The sequence below is a fragment of the Cupressus sempervirens genome, chromosome 11 (genome assembly GCF_028749045.1).
Source record: "Cupressus sempervirens isolate cs-2001-9-10 chromosome 11, ASM2874904v1, whole genome shotgun sequence".
Taxonomy (NCBI): Eukaryota; Viridiplantae; Streptophyta; class Pinopsida; order Cupressales; family Cupressaceae; genus Cupressus; species Cupressus sempervirens.
The window spans coordinates 15628445-15653966 of record NC_143128.1 but is presented as its reverse complement, the minus strand read 5'-3'; the positions used below and the strand labels follow the sequence as shown (position 1 = coordinate 15653966).

General features: G+C 36.1%; 1 protein-coding gene across 4 annotated transcripts in view; it reads left to right on the top strand.

Moving 5' to 3' along the window:
* Positions 1–25522, top strand: part of LOC149527999 (phosphoglucan phosphatase DSP4, amyloplastic-like) — a 250463-nt gene that overhangs the window by 80231 nt on the left and 144710 nt on the right. For all 4 annotated transcript variants that reach the window (XM_089809326.1, XM_089809325.1, XM_089809324.1 and 1 more), the window contains one exon: positions 1919–2051. In XM_089809326.1, coding sequence (XP_089665452.1) covers positions 1919–2051 — 133 coding nt within the window. The remainder of the gene's footprint in view (positions 1–1918; positions 2052–25522) is intronic.

Below are 25522 nucleotides of genomic sequence, written 5' to 3'. Positions count from 1 at the left end.
TTTTGGGGGTAGGGGATGTTGTAGGTGGAAATTATGCCATGAATAGTCAAATAAGACTTTTGTTAGTTACTAAAACATTGTTGTGAAGGGGTGTTATTTGTGTTGTTAGTTGGTAACGGTTGGAGACTTAACCAACCGTGTCGAGTCTATTTGTATGGAATCTAGAACAAGTGAGTGTGTGGTTAATGTTGGAACTATTATGCTATGAAACATATACCATTCTGTCATTGTTAGTATAGTGTGATTCTATGTTATTCATGCTATTGTTGTATTTCAGTCATCTTTGGCATTATGCAATCCTATTGAATCTGCATATATTGTGCAATCTATCTCAACTTAGAGGCATATAACATGTTAGTGGAATAATAAATGTTAATAGCTAGTTTATTGTTGGGCGTGGGGTTTAGAAAGGTGGTTGTAACAGGAAAATGGCTTTAATAAGAAAATGCTATCATTGTGATAACCATCCTTTGAAATGATGAGCACTGTCATATTCACTATTCTTAATGTCATATTCACTGTTTTCTACATTGGTGTCATTGAAGCTCAACAATTTCTTTGTGTTCTTCAATCAATAATTTTAATATATACATAAGATGAATTAGAAATGGGAAGAAATAAATTATTTGCAAGTCTTCAAGCAAGACTGATGGTCTTGTCAAATCTCATGAAGTGCAATCATAGCTCAAACATAACTTTTTTACTCTAGATTACTACCCAAATTTGCTGGAAGCTATAATTCTAAGCCTAAGTTTTCAATATCTAATGAAAAATTAGTTTCCAAATTAAAATTCAAATTCTTGTATCATATCCAATGTCTTCAACAAATATTCCCGAAAATGCAGCCCATGTCCTGAATTGGGAAAAATAAGGAGGTCAAAGGTGAGAATTGGGCATTAGAGGTCAATTATCCTATCAAAATCTACAGGTGGTCTCTTGTTTTTAGCTGAAAATCCAAGTCACAGTCAAGAACAAGATGAATGTAAAAATGAAATCACTGAAAGTAATTTATATTATATTGACTTGATAGTGGCTTGTTGATTGTCAGAATGGTTATGAGTTGAAGACGAGCAATGTTTTGTTTTTATGCATTTATCTTCTATCACTTGAACATCTCATAGAAATACAAATGTGTGAAACTTTCCATATAAAATATCTGTGCTTTTTTCATGAGTCAAATCGTATAAATGCACAATTTCCTCCTTGGCTGTAGTTTGTTTGTCACTCATATGTTCTGTCCCTTGTTTCGTGTTTTTACATCCTCCTATTTCTCTTGCCTCCCATCCTATAACAACACATTTATACCCCACCATTTATTTTATAGCACTGTGGACTGTTAAAGGTTTGGAAGTATACAAAATGAACTATTGCTTCAAGTACAGCTTGTTTTTTGGAGTCAAGGCTTGTTCAACCCTCCTTTGCTAATGAAAATGTGAGTGTGGATGTTTATCAGACATTTGTACTTTTTGCTTGCAACTAGATTGATGCAATTGTTGTTTGCACATTTTGGTCCACTTGCTTTCTTCTCAAATAACATGAAAGAGCTATCATTATGGAAGAGAAATGCACAACACATTAGATCTTGACATTAGACAATAGAGGATTTTTATTTTTATTCAAATTGTCTTCCCCATGGTGATAGATCATGGACCATGATTTGGAACATTCATGTAAAAAAACTCACATAGCAACAACCAAAAGTATTTTCTGGGGAAATATCGTGTCTCTTAATTAATAAGTTGTCTGCAAACTACAATTTTATGTGATCTGCTGTCTTAAATACCATTGTTCTTTCTTTCTATAGCTTTGGATTTATTTGAAACTAGGGAAATTGTTTATGTGCCTTTTAAACTCTTGATCTTGTTTTCTTATTTGACTCTTACTGAAGTTCATATTCATGATACATTATGTGTAGCAGAGATTTTGATCCATTTGATTTGCGTATGAAGCTTCCTCTAGTGATTGCAAAATTACAAACAGCTATTAGAAATGGTCGTGGAATAACATATGTGCATTGTACAGCGGGACTTGGTAGAGCTCCTGCGGTTGTGGTGAGTAGCTTCTGAGCAATATAATTTCCTATGGTGAAAAGTGGAAAGAGTTTTATTGCATTGATGTTTAGTTTCATCTGTAGTTTTGCAAGTTTAGCTCATTTTGAAGCAGATTCGTTTATATCAAAATTAAAGGTTATATTTATCTACATTAGGATATGTCCTTCATTGGACCAAAGAGTTTCAACCCAGTAACAAACCCCACCTTATTACAGCTTCAGTTGATACAAAACAAATTTCACAGTACAAAAGGGAGCAACAAACACAAAACCATACCAGAAATTCACAACCCTCAAGTTCCTGAGAACAAAATGGGTCAGACCACCATACATTATACAATATACAAAATTGAAAAAACTGGATTTTATCTAGCTAGAAGCCCAACCCATACTAGGTTGAACCACACCATCACATGTTACGACATCCGTACTTCACAGCAGCCAACCAAGCTTTCAAAAAATAATTTGGGCCATACTAAGCATGTTTTTCCAGAGCGACTGTAATGTCCCCATTTTAGCAGTTGAGCAAGTGTGTGTGCTTTAGCCTTGTTCTACATCGTCCCGAGGGCTAACGAAGGGTTTAATGGGACCCTGGAGTGTTTTGGCCTAGTCATTTTCAGTTTGGGCCAAAACGAAGTTGATTTACTTAGTTTTAGGCATACTTACTATTTTTAGTAAGTCGGCAGGACACAGTGCAGGTCAATTTTGGTGATTGGATTTGATACTCCTCGGTGAGAGCTTTCCGATGAGCTATCACTCGCATTATTCGGAGTCCGATTGCTAATACATTTTAATGCCTGAAGTTTTATTAAAATAACGTCTAATTTAATTGTAAAATATTAAAGTGTTACTTTAATATTTATTTTATGGGGATGTATACCCAAGGGAGACATAAGGGGTATTTTAATATATGTTTTATATATTACACATCTTTTATGATTTTATCCCACATTGCCCATACGAGTTGAGCGGACCCTTGGAAATAGAATAAAAGGGAGCATTTGTGGCTTCATTAGATAGGTTGAATATGAGAAGAAATTGGTGTGAGTTGCAGCTCCGTTCTTGGCATTTGAGGACGTTTATCCTCTCTTGTAACATTCTAGACGTCATTCCCTTGGAGTTTGGCCTTTGAAATTCTTTGTTATCGGCTTCATTATCAAGCAGTTTAGTTGCATTTCCGGCTACAGACAGATTTGGTATTTTGCTCATATCTTCTTCACTACTTGTCCGACGCTTATGCCACTTTGAGGGAATGATATTACCAAGGTAGTGGACTGATTGAAGGACAAAGTACTGTAGCAGCAAGTTCGAAAGCATGGGGTGGAGTATTATGTCAATAATGCTGAAGTAATTAGTGAGTTGATAAATCTGCCATGTATTTGGTTTTATGAATTCTGAAAATAACATTTTATTGGCAGCAGTTCATTTCCACTCTGCATATTATAGTAGTTTCTTTCTTGTTTATGTTGTATGATACCAATTCCATACACAAAACATAACAAACAAATAAACATTTGATTTCTGGAGTTATAAGGGGTTTAAAACATTAGACGGAGAAATAAGAGGTTGAATGCAATCTGTTTGACATAATTCCTTTCAGCAATTTGGTTTAGTTTTTGGGACATTCAGGGGTGCCCATTACAGGGACCGCATCATCCAGTTCTTTCTTTATGGTGTCTAACTCACCCTTTTCTTCAACAATGTCCAGACCGAGCTCAGCTTCCACCAACCCAAAGCCCTTCAACCCCTCATTCTTGAGATAATCTTGCAGACAACCATCTATTGTGTTTGGCACCATTCCCAACATCATCTTTAGGAATGATACACTGCTCTCCACAACATGCTTGCTCTTTCGAAGAGTAGAAGGATTTAGGGATTTGAGTGGAAAGTTGCCAACCTCTCTCTCATGCTGTTGAAGGACATAGTAATCCTTTGACAAAGGAAACCCAATGTTGCAGGTCCAAATTATCCAGTTCGTCATCCAATCTGCCCAAAAAATTGCTGCAAATCATCTTCTTATTCATAATCTTTGTAGACACCCTCGACTCCGCACATTCATTAGTGTGGTTGGAAACAATGCCAAGACATTAGTTTTCACCTAAGTTACTGCATCGAGTTTGGTTCTAAGTTCGGGTATGGAGGACCGGTTCGCCGGTACGACAAAATTCTGAAAAAGGGTTTGTTTTCGTTGGTACGAAAACATGTAAAAATTATATATATACATATTTATGAAGCCTAGAAGCATGAGCTAAAATTAGAATTTCACATAGTATCATAAAATCATATGATTTAAGCAATAAAAAAACCATAAACTTTAAAACTTGTAATCATAGCATCATGAATTGTGATCATACCATCATATACTTCAAGTTCAACATCATAGATTCAAAATGTTAAAATTAAATCATAACAGAAAGTTCAAGTACAATATTGGCATCAAAATCTTCAAAATCATCGATTGCAAGCCACAGATGAGAATTAGAAGCCAACATAAGCCTTTCATTCCCATCTTTCACGAGTCCCAATTTGTCGAAGTTTGTGCTTGGTTTGACCTGTTTGGGCATGGTTCACCTGGGTCCATTCTGATTGCCAACAAGTTCAAACTGGGTCCTTATTTTTGAACCCTGTCTGGTTGTAGGCAAACTGGACCTAGACTAGGTACTAGTTTGTACCCAGGCTGGTCTGGTAGGGTCTAGGGGTGAACTAGGGTAACTTAGGTATTCACCCTATGGTGATAATTTTCCCTCAAGTACTCATCTCCAAGCACTATCTTGATAATATGAATAATTAAGCCATGGTTTGGTTTGAATATCCTCCCATGCCAGGGTCTGTTCTAACTGTTAGCAAGTTCAAATTGGGTCGTTGATTTTTGAACCCTGCCTGGGCTCGTAGGCAAATTGGACCTGGACTAGGTACTAGTTTGTACCCAGGATGGTCTAGTAGGGTCTAGGGGTGAACCAGGGTAACTTAGGTTTTCACCCTAGGGTGATAATTTTTTCTCAAGTAGTCATCTCCAAGCAGCATCTTGATAATATGAATAATTAAACCATGGCCTGGTTTGAATATCCTCCTACGCCTTTTGTCAAAAACCTCTCTTAAGAAGAACATTTGTCTTTTCTTACACATCAAATGCAATAGGATATCCATAGTTGTCGCTCTTTGCATGCTACTAGATTCTCAAACTAGTGACTCACCAATATGCCATCAAGAGCTCAAACAAGTATATAAGTTATTCCTATATGTAAATGTTTCAAAAATTCCTCATTTGTAATTAATAATTGGTCCCCCCGCAGCATCACATCTGTCCTTGATCATAATACAACCTCTTATATCCCATCATCATTCAAGCTTACCAAGTTACAAGTGTTGCATTGGACAAAGGATAAGCCAACTTTGGTCAAATGAAAGCCAATCTGCTCATGATTCACCTGCTTTCAAACAAGAACTCACACAATCAAGAAAGATAGACCTTAAATGAGCTATGTTTGTCATAGAAGTTAGCATTGGTTGTACTTGATTTTTGCCAAAGGAACAATTTCACAACATAATTTAACAATAGTATTTTATAATTAAATCATATAATATCTAATGATTTTTCTAAAGTAAATAATCAATTAAGATCACATACTTAAATATATAGTTTCATTTGCAATAACCAACCATAGTAAATATGATGAGAGGAAAGAACCTTTTGCATAACTTGGCTGGGATAATACAAGTTGTGTATAAGGTTCTTTTCTTTCATCTTATTTACTTCTCCTCTTCATGGATCTTTGCAAACTACCAGACTAATGAATTCGACAAAATCTTGAGAGATTTCCTCTTGTAACATATCATTTTTCATGTGTTGGTAAATAAAGATCAAATTCTAGAGATAATCTATCTTTCATAATAGAATGACATAAGGCAATTATATTCATTACTTTATTTACAAAGGAAAACTAACAACTGAGTTAAATGTACAAGAATATGTAAACAATAGTTAAGAAACAATCCTTTTCTTAGTTACATAAAAGAAACTAATATAACTTCCATAACTAACTTCTACCATAATTATTTGATACTATGATGAACAAAATTATATAAATATACATTTCAAGGAATAACATTAAAATAAGATGAGGGAACGTACATAACATCAAGAGTCATACAAGTGTCGATAACTATTAATGTGTTGTGTAAGCCTTGACCTCTGGTGAAGGGGAAAAGCATTGGCATAGGCTTAACCTCCCAACTACGGACCTTAACTTGTCTCCACACAATCTCTTATGAGAAAGACCCTCCCTATTGTTGTGAGGTTTTCACACCATCGCCCTAAAAACTTTGGGGACCCCCTTTTTCGGGCAAGCCTTGGCAATTTTCACAGATTTTTGGAATTTTTCAATTGCTTTCGCAAATTTTTCCAGAATTGTCCAGAGGTTTCGAGTTGGTAATTTTATACCTTGGACGCCTTCGGGCTAGGAGGGATTTGATTTGGTTTATTTTTCACCCGGTGCAAAACTTGATTTTTTAGAACATTTAATTTTATCCTTAGACCAAACAGGTTTCAAAAATAACATTTTTTTTATGGTTAGAATGATATCTTGTAGGATAAAATTGCAAATTTTGGACTTAGATGGATTTTTTAAAATTTGAAATAATTGTATAAACTTGAGCATTTTCAAAAATGGATTTGTTAGATTTAGTCATTTTGGAAAATCTTGATTTTTTTTGGTGAAAAAGACAATTTTGATAGTGAAATTAAATTTGGAGTTTGAATTTTAACTACTAGGAAAAGGATTAATTTTGTAAAAAATAAAAATAAAATTATAATTGCATTGCAAAAATGAAAGTGGACTAAATTGCAAAATCTCTTTAGTTTGGTTGAAATTTAGCTTAGAAGATTTTAGAAATGTTAAAGAAAATTGGTAAATTGGAATTGAAAATTGATTTTGGCTTGCTAAATTTGATTTTTATGATATTTTAATTGCTAAAACATTATTAAATGAAAATTTTGACATCTCCTAGGCTTACCTTATTTCTATTTTGCAAATTTTGATCAAAACTAGCAATTAAATGGGCTAAGCAATTTTAATGTTGTATTTAAATCTAGGCCATTAATTAAGGGGCTAATTTAATTTTGTTCTCCCTCCAGGCAAGTTGGCCCACTTGGAGAGGCAAAAAGTGTGGTATAAGATAAGAGGGGCTTCCCCGCTCTTATTTCCTCATTCCTTTTTCCTCCTCCTCCTTGGATGTGTGACTTTTTTCTAAGGCAAGCAAATTTCAGACTTGGGCCATTTTTTGGGATAGATTTTTCCATTTCTTTGCGGCATTTTTTTCCTTCTAAATTGGACGAATTTTGTAATGACCCTCCTCAAATCTGCTCTCAAAAATGCTGATGAAAGCTCAAGGAATTTCATCAACCAATTCACATGCAAGGGACATATGACTGATATAGTATTTCAGCTTGCTTTAAATGACTCTTTCTTCAATTTGCATCAATGAGAATCTTGTGCTAGAAGACTCCGAATGGACTACACAATTACCTAACATGAGTGTGCTACTAATTTTGACAATATTCAGTGCATATATATGCTCTAAGCATGAGAAATGAACACGACATTTTTACAAACAGTTGGTATCCAAACTAACTAGCTAATAAATAATGATATTGGATTGCTTAAATGACACCAGCAACTATTATCTTCTTAATTTGCAATGAAATTTCTAATACAATGCTCATGAAATATGGCCAAGACTTTTGGCGTTTACATGGATTACAAAATGATAATGCTGGTATAATGCACACTTACAGCTGAAACTTATAACACCTAAGAAAGCAATACTAATAAAGGAACCTGGTTGTTGATGGCTGTAATAATTTTTCTTCAATGCTGCCCCTTCTGCTTTGCTTTTCCGATTTGCTTTTTTGAACTGCTTTTTCGGATCTGCTTTCTGAACTGCTTTTATGGACTGCTTTTTTCGTCTGCTTTTTCGGTTCTGCTTTTTCGGATTGCTTTTTCGTATTAGCTTTTTCGGACTGCTACCATGTTGAATCTCAAGACCATATCTTTCAATGGCGTCAAGATTTCCAATTTGAAGAGATTTCGTCCTTCAAACTATGGAGACATAATCTCCAGAAAAAACTCCCAATTTCTTTGATATTTTCAAGCATACTTAAAAGATGCTCTTCCATTTCTTTTATAGTGTTCTCACAAGGGCTCCATCCTTTGTTTTTCTCAATGTGAGATAAAACATAACTCCCTTTATGTAACTTATCTCTCCAATGTGTTATAAAATAAAAGGGACTCTTTTAACTTAAATATTTCTCACAAACTATAGTCTATGCATTAATAAAGTTAAATATTTAAATTTAACTTTATAAAATAGCTTTATCAACGCATAACAAATCTTATCAATGATAAAAAAGTCTTTTTGTCGATTTTAAACAATTACCATCAACAAACCGTTGCCATTGGATGTCCGCCCATGCCCAAGATGACTTACTATAAATAGTAAGTATGCCCAAAGTTGCCTCAAAACCCCTCAGAAAGACCTGCAACTGAAATTATCTAGGTCAAATGGCCTCTAAGTCCCTTTAATGTCCTGGTTAGCCTACGGGACCGTGGGGAAATAGGCTAACGACAACATCATGCTATGAATGCTAAAAAGGGGACATTACAAATTTTTGCCCTAGGGCAATTTTTGGTGCAGATCTGATTTTTTTTTCAGCTTGGGCGAATTTTTTGAAGTTTGATTTCTCCATCTTTGGCAGCGATTTCTCTTCGAAAATTGGGCAACATTATTTGGTGAAAGGACTATATGATTCAAGTTCTGATTTTTGGCAAGTGCGAGCGATTTCAAGGAAGTCAAAATTCTGATTTTTGCTAGGGCATCATTATTTGCAAGTAGGATTGAAAGTTCTAAGATTTGATCCGAAGTTGAAGAGGGCCCGCTTATTGGTAAGGGCAGATTTAAGGTAAAATTCTATTCATTTTTCAAAGTGAAGATTGGTTTTAAAGGTGGATTCTATTCTTTGTTCTTGCTTGGTTCGTTTTCCTTATAGTCTTCTTGCATTCATCATCCACCACTTCATAATCCCATTGATAGGATGAAGTTAGGATATATAAGTGTAGAATTCATGATAGGACATTTGGAGAGGCAGAAATAAGCTAGACCACCCTAGGATTGAAGTTGGGAGATATAAGTGTAGTCCATCCTAAGATAACAAAGAGGCAAAAATAAGTGGTAGTCCCACCCTTAGGAGAAGGTTGAAGATTAATAAGTGTAGAGATAGGACTTGGAGAGGTAGAAATAAGCTAGATTCCATCGATAGAAAGAAGGTTGGAGATTGATAAGTGTAGTCCATATCATTTAGAACAAAGGGGCAGAAATAAGTGTTTAGGATGGTAGATGTTAGTGCAAGCAAGAACTTAAACGGAACGAATACCCAAAAAGACAAATAAGACATGATGCCTAAGACCACCTTCTCAAAAGTGAGGTGAATAAGTGATATCAATATCAGTACAATGAACATGATACAGTTGAAGGACAGATTGAAAGAAGGACAATCCCTATGGCAAAGAAGATCTACAAGAGCGGAATTGTACATGCGGCGGCTTTCGCTCCTACCTTGCCTTCTTCGGAATTGGTAATGGAATGTGCATTCCAGTTTGATATTGTTACTAAGTTCATTTTTGATGAAGGGAAGAGAGTGTTAGCCAACATCGGCGGACAAGTGATTGAAGAAGTATATGATATTCTCCAGTATAAAGGCATGACAATGGTAATGTTGGATTAGGTGGCCAAGTTATTTCAGGATAATCCAGAGGCTTACTTCATTCATCTAAAGAAGAATTGGTTACACGAAGGCAAGAAAGGAGTCACCAAGTTATCAAAGTTGATCAAGTCTGACTTCAAACTAGACTATGGTGATCATATTGTGCTTCTCAGCCGAATCATGGGTGTGGCTCAAAGTATGCAATTATAGAATTGGATTTACTTCTTTATTGATGAAATTGAAAATGAAATGAAAAAAATTGGTTGGGCTAGAATCATAAGTGAAAATTTAGAGTCGCAACTTAGGATAGTGCAAAATCAAAAGCAATTCTATATGGGGTCCTATCTTTTCTATCTGATTGTGAGACTATGTGAAAATACTAGACTTAAGGCCTTAGGAGTGATTGGCAAGGGGCTGAGGCGATGTTTGGTGCATGAGTGCTATCCACAGCTTCATTTGCACAACACCAAAGATTATAAGATGTTTTATGATGTGTTCTCTATGAAGACGGTAAGGATATTACAAGGGACACTTGCTAGAAGTCTTTCATTAGAAGCAGAAACAAAAGTTAAGAAGTATGGGAGTTGGTCCATCCAATTTCCACAATTTACATATATTAGAGTAGCAGGATGTACAAATTGTCCTAAGAGACTTCCTGCAATGTCCCCTTTTAGCATTCATAGCATGATGTTGTCGTTAGCCTATTTCTCCACGGTCCCGTAGGCTAACCAGGACATTAAAGGGGCTTAGAGGCCATTTGGCCTAGATAGTTTCAGTTGCAGGTCTTTCTGAGGGGTTTTGAGGCAACTTTGGGCATACTTACTATTTATAGTAAGTCATCTTGGATATGGTCGGACATCCAGTGGCAGCGGTATGTCGATGGTAATTGTTTAAAATCAACAAGAAGACTTGTTTATCATTGATAAGATTTGTTATGCATTGATAAAGCTATTTTATAAAGTTAAATTTAAATATTTAACTTTATTAATGCATAGACTATAGTTTGTGAAAAATATTTAAATTAAAAGATTCCCCTTTATTTTATAACACATTGGAGACATAAGTTACATAAAGGGAGTGATGTTTTATCCCACATTGAGAAAACGAAGGAATGAGCTCTTGTGAGAACACTATAAAAGAAAGGGAAGAGCTTCTTTTTAGTATGCTTGGAGATATCAAAGAAATTGAAAAATTTTCTGGAGATTATGTCTCAATAGTTTTGAGGATGAAATCCCTTCAAGCTGGAAATCTTGATGCTATTGAAAGATATGGTCTTGAGATTCAACATAGTAGCAGTCCGAAAAAGCGGAACCGAAAAACCAGGTTGAAAAAGCGGGTACGAAAAAGCAGTCCGAAAAAAGCAGAACCAAAAAAGCAGGTATGAAAAAGCAGGCGGAAAAAGCAATCCGTAAAAGCAGTTTAAAAAGCGGAACCGAAAAAGCAGGCTGAAAAAGCGGGTACGAAAAAGCAGGCCGAAAAAGCAGTTCGAAAAAAGCAAAGCAGAAGGGGCAGCATAGAAGAAAATTATTTCAGCCATCTACAACCAGGTTCTTTTGTTAGTATTGTTTTTAGGGTGTTATAAGCTTTCAGCTGTAAGTGTGCATTATACCAGCATTATCATTTTGTAATCCATGTAGATGCCAAAGTCTTGGCCATATTTCATGAGCATTGTAATTTTCATTGCAATTAAGAAGATAATAGTTGCTGGTGTCATTTAAGCAATTTAATATCATTATTTATCAGCTAGTTAGTTTGCATACCAACTGTTTGTAAAAATGCCAGTTGGCTGTAGGTGTTCATTTCTCATGCTTAGATCATATATATGCATTGAATATTGTCAAATTTAGTAGCACACTCATGTTAGGTCATTTGTGTAGTCCATTGTAGTCTTCTAGCACAAGATTTTCATTGATGCAAATTGTAAAAAGGTCATTTGAAGCTAGCTGAAATACTATATCAGTCATACGTCCCTTGCATGTGAATTGTTTGATGAAATTCCTTGAGCTTTCATCAGCATTTTTGAGGGTAGATTTGAGGAGGGTTATTACAGTGGTATCAGAGCTTTCTTGCAAAGTGTTTGACGAAATGTCAAACAACTGAAGTATAAAGATTTTTGGTGTTTGAAGAAGTTATAACCTATTGGGGTTATTACACTTCCAAGGTACCCACCCGAAAAGGTAGTTTTGATGGAGTTGGCTAGGCAACTTGACCATTATGACAAAATGATGAAACTTACAGGTGAGACAGGGATTACCTTCTCATTTGGAATAGGCAATGATACTTGCCCCAATCATGTTGCCTTTGCAACTACGGAGAAAGTGTTAGAATGGTATCATCTAGGATGGTATAAAGCAAGACAAGGATTCTATCCTAATGGTCTTATCAAGGCGTCTCACGAAAACGCATTCAAACATATTCCTACTATAGAAGATTTTTGGACCAATGCACAGGATGACTTTTATATGAGCATGATGAGGGCAATCAGATGGAGAGGCCTTGATATTCCTGATTGGCTGGAAGAGTATAAAAAATTGGTAAGGGAAGATTATGATACATTGTATGGAACTAAATTATGTCCAGTGGGTTGGGATGATCATCAGGATCCTTCCTTAGAGGCAGTTACAAGAACAGTTGATATGCACACCAAGTTGTGATACAATGAGAAGTTAAGGCAATTACAAAGTCGGAAGACATGCCTTACTTATGAGAAGATGAAACTAGAGGAAGGTCTAGTGGAGTCAATCAGATAGAAAGGTGAAGGCAGTAGTTGGCGACAAAAAGTAGTTAAGAGAAAGAAGAGATATTTGGAGAGAACCAAGTTGGTAGATGGAGGAATGAGGTCAGTGGAGTCTTGGTTTGTTGCCTTGACCATCAGATTAAAGATACTTGAAGAGATATAGAATGAGATTGCACAACATAGCCCATGCATTGACACTTCCCATTTCAACCATGATGAGCGATGTTGGGGCTGCACTTGATTTTGAAGATATCAAAGAGGAGGACATCAATGAGACAAAATTTAGATTAAGATTGGATGAGTTGGGGAAGGTTGCCATCAAGAAGAAACATTTGGGCACTCTTCCCTCCCTCAATGCTTTTATCGGATATGCAAAAGAATATGAGAAGGATCATGAGAAGACACTCCAAGCAGCGACCAACATGATGAATTCCGTTGAGCTCAAGATGAAACACACGCTTTGCCCTCCCATGAAGTCAATGACAGGCTAGCCAAGTTCATTGCCTTGGCTAAAAAGATGAAAGAAAAGGGTAGAATTCTATTAGAAGATCATTTGATGTAAGCCCAAGTGGCAAATTCTCTTTCTTCTTGGGTATTATAGGTGTCTGATTCTAATTGGCTACCATTTTGGTGCCTTCTCATTGCTTGCCACTTTTTTTTTTTTTCATTGGTCCATTGATGAGGTGGCATTTCGGTGGCAACCCTAATTAGGGTTTCTGGGGTCTAATGTGGATCGTTGATTTTGCCTCTTACTCTCTACTGTTGGTTGTAATTTTGGCCTCTATATAAGGCCATTTGCTCTCATTTGTAAAGGGTTGAAGAAAATTGTTGTTTAAGATAATACCAAAATTGCTTCTCTTTATCATTGTTGTGACTTGTATGGTGATTAAGAACATTTGGTGTTATTGCATGGTTTCTACTTCCAATAGTTAGAGTTAATTTGCATTGAAGTTGTTAAAGTAGATTTCATTTCAAAAAAGTTGTTAAGAGTAAGAGAAAATGGATAGTTGTATGGTGATATTAGTGGATGTTTGATAGGGATTTATAAGCTAGGCCACTAGCATCCTAGCGGCTGGTTAGGAAACCTTGTGTAGTAATCTAGTTTTTTTTCCCTTGAATCATTGCATCTATGGAGGTAGAACCCTTGGTAAGCTTTCATTAGACTCAATCCCTGTCCATTTGCTAATCTTTGCATTCATAGGAGTAGGAGTAGAGCAGCAAGTAGTTTAGTAGTTGGAGTTTTGAAGAAGAAAGTTAGAAAGGAGAAGCATCCTTGGTAGACACACCCCCCATCACCATCACCATCAACATCATTTGGCACTCATATACTTAATAAAGCCAGACATCATCACCATCACACCAAAAGTCCAAGTTATCCTTGAATGAACAACGTAAGGCTGCCTACGTGATTAACCAACAAATCATATTAATATAACTGAGTTAGTATCCATAGGTGTAAGGAACATTGGAGTTTTTTCTCATGATCTTAATGAAGATTTACTTTTCAAGAGAGGGATTGAGTGTTTGATATTTCATGTCAAGTATTCAATCGCTATATGTTATGTAGCGGTACAAAACTAACATCAACACCTACCCCGAGTTAGGCTTGGGTTACCATGGTTTTGCCATCTGAGCATTCCGGTGTTAGAGTGTCGACTAAGTAGTAGACAAGGCAGTGGGTGTTCTTCATCAACCTCCTCTCTATCAACTAGCACTTTGACCTCTAGTGATCAATTGCGGCAAGCATGCCTCTAACCTACCTTGGATAAGGATTTAGATGGGAAGTGTATAAGCCCGATCACCCACCGCTCAACCTGAGAACCAAAAAATACATATTTGGACAATCATGAGCTGACTTGGCATATGCAATTTAAATTATTCATATATTCTCGTTATTGACATTTTAAGTTATTCTTGAAGGGGCACTTCTCCTCCCCACCCATTCATGCTTGACCTTCTTGGTCTAGAGCGTATCTTGGAAGATTTCTAGGTGTAAAATGCATTTCAACGTAACCACAACTTACAAAATAGGAACTTTAGGGAACAGTGTAGTGAGATAAATCTCTCCTTTCAGCAATAGGGGAGGCTCCCTTGTTACTGTAGGTGGCTACAACAAAGACCTAACTGAAATTAACAAAAGGGCGGTTCATTGAATCAATTCCTCTTTCTTTAGGAATGATTTTATATTACCAACTATTACTTGCAATAAAACAAAAGAAATCTATTGCTATGGTAATATCAGTGGCTTAAGTATTGATGTAAGAACAACCTTAAGACAACAGTTATATCTTGACTTATGTGGTTGATAGGAAGAACCCAAAGTCTCCTACAAACAACCTTCTTGAAACAAAAGGGCGAATAGCTAACAAAGCTCAAAGTCTTTGTTCAGTTATCCAAATATGAAATACTATATTAAGAAATCAAGCTCAAAGTTTTCAAATCCTAGTACTTGCAGCCACTAACAAACTAGATTAATCTCGTTTAAGAAAGCTCAAAATCTTCCAAAGACAACATTAAACACTCAAATGCTTCTAAAAAGAAAAATAACAAAGATGAATGAATCAATGTAACATAAGAGACAATGATCAATTCCAAGTACCTCAACACAAAGTTTGGGAAAAACTTGCTTCTTTATTCACTTTAGAGATTTGCAACAAGAAATACAAAGCCTTTTAGTCACAAGCCTAGCCTTCCCCTATAAAGAAAAAAATGATTATTTACAATGAACTTTCTTCTTTATATAGGAAAAACAAAGAGAGAAAGGTGGAGGAAAAAATGGAACAACCTCAACGACCCATACTTATCCTAACTAACTACTTTGACTTTATTCAAAGTTATATGCCTAATGCAATTGCAACTTAACTACATGAGCTAAATGTACAGGAACTGTTATCTTGCAACATAAACGCTCTTTACATTTAGTTTTCCTATTACAATTCTACTTAAAGCATATAAAAATCTGATTTGGAGTTTTTATATGGCATCAACCAGCTTGTTGTCTTGCATTTTGTCACCACAAAATGTAGGTAACAGTATGAAACTTTTCAACTTAGTATCACAGTTCTCTAAGATTAGTTCATTATTTACTTAGTATTGATCAAACAATTGATCTCAATTGATATAGTGAATCCTTTTATTGAAGCTTTTTGTCAAGTCTTTTTAGTTTGTCTGTTTGTTGTACTTATGCTTGATTTTTGAAGCCTTCAATGTTCTTTTTTCTCATTTTTGAGTGTGTTTGTTGTCTTTTGGTCCTTTGGTTTTGCTCAACTCATTGCTTTCGGTTTTCCTATCGATTCGATCTATCTTAGGGTTTAATTGGAGTTGGCAATCAAAAGATAACTATTTTAGTGCCCAAAAAGTGGACTCTCTAGGTGCAACTGCATGAATTAAAATATCATGTTATATTTTGTAGTTGACATTCACTTTTTGAAAAATATAACATAAATTCACTTTATGTTATGTATTTAGGTTACTTTATCATTTTAATTTTTCACTTAAAATAACTATCGAGCACTTAATGTTATATTTTTAAGTTGAATTGCTTTTTAATTTTTCACTTAGGTGTCTCTATTAACTATATAGTTTGCTTTAATTTTTGAATTTTAATTCAAACATCTTAGTAAATATTACTTTTTGAATGATATTTGCACATTTTATTTTTATCTATATAGTGTAAATATTATTTATGACCCATTTAAGTAATATTTATTCAAAAATTAAATTGACATGTGATGTAATAACCCTCCTCAAATCTGCCCTGAAAAATGCTGATGAAAGCTCAAGGAATTTCATCAAACAATTCACATGCAAGAGACGTATGACTGATGTAGTATTTCAGCTAGTTTCAAATGACTTTTTTTACAATTTGCATCAATGAAAATCTTGTGCTAGAAGACTACAATGGACTACACAATGACCTAACATGAGTGTGCTACTAATTTTGACAATATTCAGTGCATATATATGATCTAAGCATGAGAAACGAACACCTACAGCCAACTGACATTTTTACAACCAGTTGGTATGCAAACTAACTAGCTGATAAATAATGATATTAAATTGCTTAAATGACACCAACAACTATTATCTTCTTAATTGCAATGAAAATTACAATGCTCATGAAATATGGCCAAGACTTTGGCATTTACATGGATTACAAAATGATAATGCTGGTATAATGCACACTTACAGGTTAAAGCTCATAACACCCTAAAAAACAATACTAACAAAAGAACCTGGTTGTAGATGGCTGAAATAATTTCCTTCTATGCTGCCCCTTCTGCTTTGCTTTTTTCGAACTGCTTTTTCGGCCTACTTTTTTGTACCCGCTTTTTCAGCCTGCTTTTTCGGTTCCGCTTTTTTTGGACAGCTTTTTTCGTACCCGCTTTTTTCAGCCTGCTTTTTCGGATTCGCTTTTTCGGACTGCTACTATGTTGAATCTCAAGACCATATCTTTCAATGGCGTCAAGACTTCCAGCTTGAAGGGATTTCGTCTTCCAAACTATTGAGACATAATCTCCAGAAAATTTTCCAATTTCTTTGATATTTCCAAGCATGCCTAAAAGAAGCTCTTCCATTTCTTTTATAGTGTTCTCACAAGGGCTCTATCCTTCGTTTTCTCAATGTGGGATAAAACATCTCTCCCTTTTATGTATCTTATGTCTCCAATGTATTATAAAATAAAGGGGACTCTTTTAATTTAAATATTTTCCACAAACTATAGTCTATGCATTAATAAAATTAAATATTTAAATTTAACTTTATAAAATAGCTTTATCAATGCATAACAAATCTTATCAATGATAAACAAGTTTTCTTGCCGATTCTAAACAATTACCATCGACACACCGCTGCTACTGGATGTCCGACCATATCCAAGATGACTTATTATAAATAGTAAGTATGCCCAAAGTTGCCTCAAAACCCCTCAGAAAGACCTGCAACTGAAACTATCTAGGCCAAATGGCCTCTAAATCCCTTTAATGTCCTAGTTAGCCTACGGGACCGTGGAAAAATAGGCTAACGACAACATCATGCTATGAATGCTAAAAAGGGGACATTACAGTCCGCCCTTCCCAAAATTGCTTGTCCCCAAGCAATGGTCGAACAACAACCCAATCAATCCACCTGGATCCCAAATGTAGTCATGAACTATACTACTATCAGTCAACATAGGCTCCTGCAACAACTTTTGAAAATTAACCAAGAGGAATTCATAATCAAATTGACAATTACAGCTCAACCAAACTCCAAAATCACAACTGCCACAGTCAGAAACCCACGAGACACAAACCAAATTTGCCTGCCATCAACTCCTCAACACAAGGATCAAATGCTAACTAATGTACATACCCTGCAGTATAATGCTGATAAAGAGAACCAACCTCAGTCAACTGCTCACCATGAACAAGTGATACAACTGACTGTGACTGATCACCAATTAAGTCAGGAGATGCCATAGCCAAAGGCGTAGAATCAATAACAACAACCGCTGAAGCATCACTTCCAAACTCCTGCTCTAAGTCATGTATTATCAAGTTGTCAACCGCAGAACCTATCGCCATGTCATGCCCATCACAACTCTCATCTCGAGGTGTCAAACCATCCCATAACTGATGACAAGCACTAGGAACCAAAGTACATCTCTGTATCATCATCTCATCAACATGGTCATCAAAGGTAAATTGATGAGCATACCTCACAGTGTAATGCCGATAGAATGCGCCAATCTTAGTCAGTGGCTCAGACTGCAATCGATCATTAACTATGTTGGAACTAACTACTACCTCCGAAGACATCACCAAGGGAGTAGTATTACTAGCAAGAACCATGCCAACTGTCGGCTCACCAATATCACACATGATCTTTGATACAACATCTCTAGTCTCCATGCCATCAGTACTAGAGGCCACCACCATGTCAGGCATACCACAACAATCTGCTACAGCACCAACTCAACTGATCCTGACTCTAGTGGGAACGAACCCGATATGCCAATGTTAGTATCAAGGATGGATGCATTCCCATCTCCATTGTCTTTGACAATCTCGACCATGGACATCCTCGGATCACCAGACACCACAGCTTGTGACTGTACAGAAGTTGGTAAAGACTGCAGTCGCTCTAACTCCATGGTCACCTTAGCTAAATGAAATTGTGACTCCTCGAAAGCCAACTGTGTACTCTCAAGAATCTCATAAGTCACCTTGAGTTGCTGAGTAAGCTCACTCACCTCATCTTCCTTGGCCAATAATGCTTCGTATGCTGTACTCTCCCACTCCATAAGATAATCTTTGTCGGCTACCAACTGTATATAATTCTGTCTCAGAATCCGAATAGCCTCCCATAAAGAGTGGATCTCTGTCAAGGAAAGATAACTGCCTCCCTGCTCATCACTAGTAGGAGAACCCCATCCATAAACTGCTAACAACTGGCGAGCAACATCAAAATGTTCGCACGCAATAGCAATGTCTCACTTGCCAACTCTCAGCTGACTAGACACATGATTGTGCCGATTGGTCGAACTCCTATAATCTATCCCTAGTACACTGTCCAAAGGAGTAACCTCAGAATAGCTATCATCTGTAATACTTAGATCCTGGGACTCTCCTGCAAACTCTGTCATCTCTGAGAAATCATCAACATGTGACCTGACTGTAAAAGAAAACTGAGTCCCTACTATATGCGCTAACTCCCGAACTGAGCTCACCTCAAGACAAAGCTCGTCCACATGTCTCTTAGAATCCTGGAGATCCAACTGAATACACACCAAGGAATTTCGAGTATCCTTCAGCTCATGAGAAAACCGGTCAACCTCCTCCTCCTTCTTCTTCAATGCATCTAAATAGATCCCTGCAAGATTAAGGAGATGATCGCGATCTGAAAGTAGGTGTATGTAACTTACCTTCATTGCCTCCATGCCTTCCTTGATCCGCTGTAAGTCGTCACAAGAAGAACCTGTTGTGACTCCTTTCTGTCTCTCTTGCAGTTGAATCATCCAAATGTGATTCTCAATCAATCCATGCATCCTATTATGATGAGATAAAGCCGCGATAATATCCTTGTCCCCTGTCTTCAGCTGGCTTGCCAAACCAAGTGAAGAGTTACTAGCCTCTATCTCATGTGAAGAAGCATTCAACTGTGCTTGATACTCATTTTCTGCAAAGTCCTGAATGCTCACTTTCTGATCAACTGTACTATCCTCAAACATGACAGTATCCTCAACTGCTGTAACCTCATCCAGCCCAACTGTACTGGAATCACTATTTGTGTCAATCACTCAATCCAGTGTGCCTATGATATCACCTTCTGATGCAACTGGCTCAACCTACACATCTGAAACCCCTTCTGCCTGTGAAGATGATGTAGATAAACCATTACCTGAAGATGTGCTAATGTCTCCCTGTATTGAATCAGCATGTCTGTTAAACTCCTCATACAAGTTTATGCCTGTCATAGGGAAGGTACGATCCTTAGGCCTATCAAAATGTTCAATCAGTCTCTCTGTAAACTCCACATATGAGGTAATGTGTGCATGACCCATAGTGACCATACCATGATGCCACCACTCGTGTGCTAACCCATCTAGGTGAATTGCTGCATATTTAATAGCTTCTTCCTCAGGCATAGGGTTCATTTGAAAGTATGTGTCAAGCTTTTGAACCCAAGCTCTTGCTGTAGACTTCCCCGAGCAATCATAATATGGTAACTGAAGTTTCCCTACTTTCTTCTATAGCTCATAGCTCTGGTTCCTGTCATGTCCACGTGGCATATGCTTGATTCGCACATCTATATACTCCCTAAAGGTGATTGCACAATAAAATCTGGACCTCCGGCTTCCCAATCTCTCCTCAGCTGGTCCTGTATATTAGTGATCTGGGGCTCTGGTATGGGTTGCTTTAGAGCTCTAGGAGGAAATATGGGAATCATGGGCCGCAAACTCACTATCCTAGTTTGCTGGGGTGCATGACCGAAATTGTTCCCAACTTGTTCACCTCCATTATGTGCCCCATCCTGATTATTACCATTCTGATTATTTCCTCCACCCACATTAGCATTCAACCCCATTTGACAAGCCATCATCTGCATCATAAGCTCAAATCTCTGACTCTGTTCCTGTGCTCTTTGCTCTGCTGATCGTTGTCCCTGTGCTAAGGTGTCTAATAATTGTAAGAATCTTTCCTTTCCCTGATCTGGACCGGCATTCATTTTGTCAAACATTTTTCTCTCTATCTGGCTATTCCAAATTCCCAATAAGACCTCCACAGGATGGCAGGACTTATAGTTTTGATACCACTGTAATAACCCTCCTCAAATCTGCCCTCAAAAATGTTGATGAAAGCTCAAGGAATTTCATCAAACAATTCACATGCAAGGGACTATGACTGATATAGTATTTCAGCTAGCTTCAAATGACTTTTTTTACAATTTGCATCAATGAAAATCTCGTGCTAAAAGACTACAATGGACTACACAATGACCTAACATGAGTGTGCTACTAATTTTGACAATATTCAGTGCATATATATGATCTAAGTATGAGAAATGAACACCTAAAGCCAACTGGCATTTTTACAAACAGTTGGTATGCAAACTAACTAGCTGATAAATAATGATATTAAATTGCTTAAATGACACCAGCAACTATTATCTTCTTAATTGCAATGAAAATTACAATGCTCATGAAATATGGCCAAGACTTTGGCATTTACATGGATTACAAAATGATAATGCTGGTATAATGCACACTTACAGGTGAAAGCTCATAACACCCTAAAAAACAATACTAACAAAAGAACCTGGTTGTAGATGGCTGAAATAATTTCCTTCTATGCTGCCCCTTCTGCTTTGCTTTTTTCGAACTGCTTTTTCGGGTTGCTTTTTTGTACCCGCTTTTTCAGCCTGCTTTTTCGGTTCCGCTTTTTTCGGACAGCTTTTTTCGTACCCGCTTTTTTCAGCCTGTTTTTTCGGATCCGCTTTTTCGGACTGCTACTATGTTGAATCTCAAGACCATATCTTTCAATGGCGCAAGACTTCTAGCTTGAAGGGATTTCGTCCTCCAAACTATTGAGACATAATCTCCAGAAAATTTTTCAATTTCTTTGATATTTCCAAGCATGCCTAAAAGAAGCTCTTCCATTTCTTTTATAGTGTTCTCACAAGGGCTCCGTCCTTCATTTTCTCAATGTGGGATAAAACATCACTCCCTTTTATGTAACTTATGTCTCCAATGTATTATAAAATAAAGGGGACTTTTAATTTAAATATTTCCCACAAACTGTAGTCTATGCATTAATAAAGTTAAATATTGAAATTTAACTTTATAAAATAGCTTTATCAATGCATAACAAATCTTATCAATGATAAACAAGTCTTCTTGCCGATTTTAAACAATTACCATCGACACACCGCTACCACTGGATGTCCGACCATATCCAAGATGACTTACTATAAATAGTAAGTATGCCCAAAGTTGCCTCAAAACCCCTCAGAAAGACCTGCAACTGAAACTATCTAGGCCAAATGGCCTCTAAATCTCTTTAATGTCCTGGTTAGCCTACGGGACCGTGGAAAAATAGGCTAACGACAACATCATGCTATGAATGCTAAAAAGGGGACAATACATGTGATTAATTCATCACTTAAGTTGTACATAGCATGTCTACAAGCACATTTACATCAAAATATGTAATTGCCTCTAGAGATCACAATTTTGAACAAAAAGACAATTTGAAAACACATAAAACATGTAAATGCATGTGTTTTAAAATATGCAATGACTCCCCAAGAGTGACATGCATATTTAAGTGTTTTCAAAACATGCAACGATTTCTCAAAAGTGCGATTTTGCACTAAAGGTCATTTATGAACATGTTTTTTAAACATGCATATGCACTCAAAAAGTGTGATTTTGCACTTGGCCCTCTATTACATGTTTTTAAAATGTGCAATCTCTTCCCAAAGGTGCAATTTGTCTTAAAATGCATGCATATGTCTTCATAGAAACCGATTTTGAAGACTGAAGAGAAAACTCCTTGTACATGCCCTTGAAGAACACATTTTTGCTTGAGATCTCCAAATCCATCCATTCCAAATCTAGGAAATCTTCTACCTAGGTCTTTTTTACATTTAAATGCATTCCCATGCATTTGTCGTCCAAATCCTTGAAGAAATTGTTGCATTTAATGAAGATTTAAAGCCACATTTTGCCCAAACACATCTAGTTTTAATCATTGGAGATCATATTTTGGCTCAAGCATAGGTTGTTTTTTTCCTTTGATTGCAAGATTTAATCATTGAAGGTCACATGTTTGTAAATCTATGCAAAAAAACATTGAGTGCAAGGGTAGACTGAATCTACATTTTTGCCAAAAAGGGGTTTTCCTAGAACATTTTGCCAAAACCAATTCTTGCATTGATGATAGGAGACCACGTCTTTGGGAATATCTATTAAAAAGGTTCTTCTTTGCTCATTCCAAATTCATCATTGCAAGGTTGAAGAGGTCAAAGTTTGTTTTGAGAATTTTTCAAAGTTGGAGCTTCTTTCTCCTTCTTTTTTGGCTCATTAATCTTCAAGTAAGTGGACATTTTCCATTTTGCTAATTAATTCATGCTTATCTTGCTATTTTGATGCATGTTTTAACTTGTTGTTACACACTTGTTGATATAGATGCCATGAAAAGTGCATTTTTTCTTTAAAAATATTGAAAGTTCTCATTCTCATACTTTTGGTCTTTTCCCAAATTCCAAATTCGAATTTGCATTTTGTAGTAACTTGCTTGTTGACATGTTTGGGTCTAAGACCAAAGGTACGTGTTTCTTTTGTGCTTGTTTTTGTTGTTTGTTTGCTTGCTTTCTTGTTTTTCTTCATTTAGAAGAAATTGCAAGTTCTTTCCTAAGAACTTAAGCACGTTTCGCTTTACTCCACCTTCCATCATCTTGTGCAAGTAAACCATTTCATTCTACATTGACCATTACATGCCAAGGCACATTGCATCCATTTCTTTCATATGCAATTACCTTAGTTACTGATTTGTGCAACGAATCCAATTCAGGCACGAGAATCGGATCCGTGGAGTCGTGATTTTTTTTCCCCTAATTATGACTCATGGAGGATTCATGTGTATATATATATATATGTGTATATGTAAATATATAGATATATGCATTATATATGCTAAAAAATCTATGGAACAAAGCCATTATGATTATAAGAAAATAATTGGAAAAACAATTTAAAAAAATAAAATAAAATAAAATTTTAAATCGAAAAAAAGAAAAAAAAAGAAACTTGACAAATCTGGATGAATCTAGGCACAGATTGGGATCCTGTTCCGGATCCAGCCTCTAGGGCATGAATCTGGCAAGGCAATTACACTTAAAGAGCAATTACATGTAATTCTACTTTCCATGTCACGACACACTACATCTCATTCTCTACATACAATTACATGTAATCTCACCCTCCATCTGTATTTACATACAATCTCATCCTTTATTCCCATTTGCATGTCACATTTACATATAATTTACTTTTCGTGCAATGACATCTTTAGAACCTATTTTTGAATAAAGATCAAAAGGTTTTATTTACATGCATTCCCATGCATTCAACTTTCATTCCTTAAGGCATATCCATAAAAGCTCACTTCTATCTCATGTTTCCCATCTTCTTGAGTCACATTTCAGCCTTTGCATATGCATGCTATCTCCTCTCAAGATCATTACACTAGATCTTTGAAGTATCTAATCCATAGTCCAAATCTTTGCTGCTAATCAAGAGTCAACGTTTTAATGGAAGCGATATCTTCTAATGCTTTGTTCACATTTTGAAATTTTCATGTTGCAACACAAGCACAAGAAATGCCCTCATCCACAAAATCGTAAGGAAAAATGAAATATCAATATGATAAAGAGTTGGCTCATACGACTCCATCTCAGGTCACATCTATTCTTGATAGTATGTTAGATATAGAGATCAGGCATGTGGATATGATATATTTCTTGCGAAGGATAGAAGCTCTTGCTAATCATGAGATGAAACGCATCAAAAGGAGTAATATTCATCTGGTGTCTACATTCCCTATGGATGCCCTGGAATCGGAATTTTTTCTAGGATGTGTCAAGTGTTTTAGTCCAAAATCTAAAACGATCAAGGATGCAGATGGTAATGTCATTATTAGCCTTGACCCTGAGGTTATTGAACAAATTTTCAAAGTACTACAAAGTGCAGAATGTGTGGATTTGACAAAGGAAATATCTTGAGAAATATGGAATGAAAATAAGGGAACTTACCAGAAATATGTTAGTTTATATTGGCTGGATTCCAAGACAAACAATTTCTTAAGATGGCCTAAAACCATTCACAGATCCAGTTTTAAGCTATAATACAAAGACTTGATTACTCTTCTCTGCAGAATATGTAGTCTCTAGGATTCTAGTGATTTTGAACTATGGATCTACAAGTTCATTACTCAAATCATTAATAAAGAAGAACATATCTTTTGGGGAGAGCTTATCAGTATTGCACTTTGTGAGCAGTTGCTTAACATAGGGACTTCAACACCATTTTATATGAATTCCTACCTTGTTTACATCGCTGCTGCTATGGGGTCTCTTTCATGATTTTCAACCAAAGGAGATCATCTTTAAGTTCTAGTTTGGGAGTATTATGATCAAATCACCTTGATAAATAGTAAATATCACTATGGGAGAATTCAAGATGCATTCTTTGGACATTTCCAGTGCTTGTTTGATAAACAGTTGTTTGTCAAAAGTGTCTGGTGAGGCTTGGGATAAGGTTAATCAAATATGGTTGCATCTTTATTCAGTTTCCAACCTTTACTTATTTGAGTTGAGTACTTCAAAGGAGAACCATATACCTTACCTAGAAAGAAAACATATTAGAAATTTTAAACTAATTAAAAGAATTTTAGAAAGAAAAAATAGAGTTGAGTTAATTCTAGAAGGAATAATT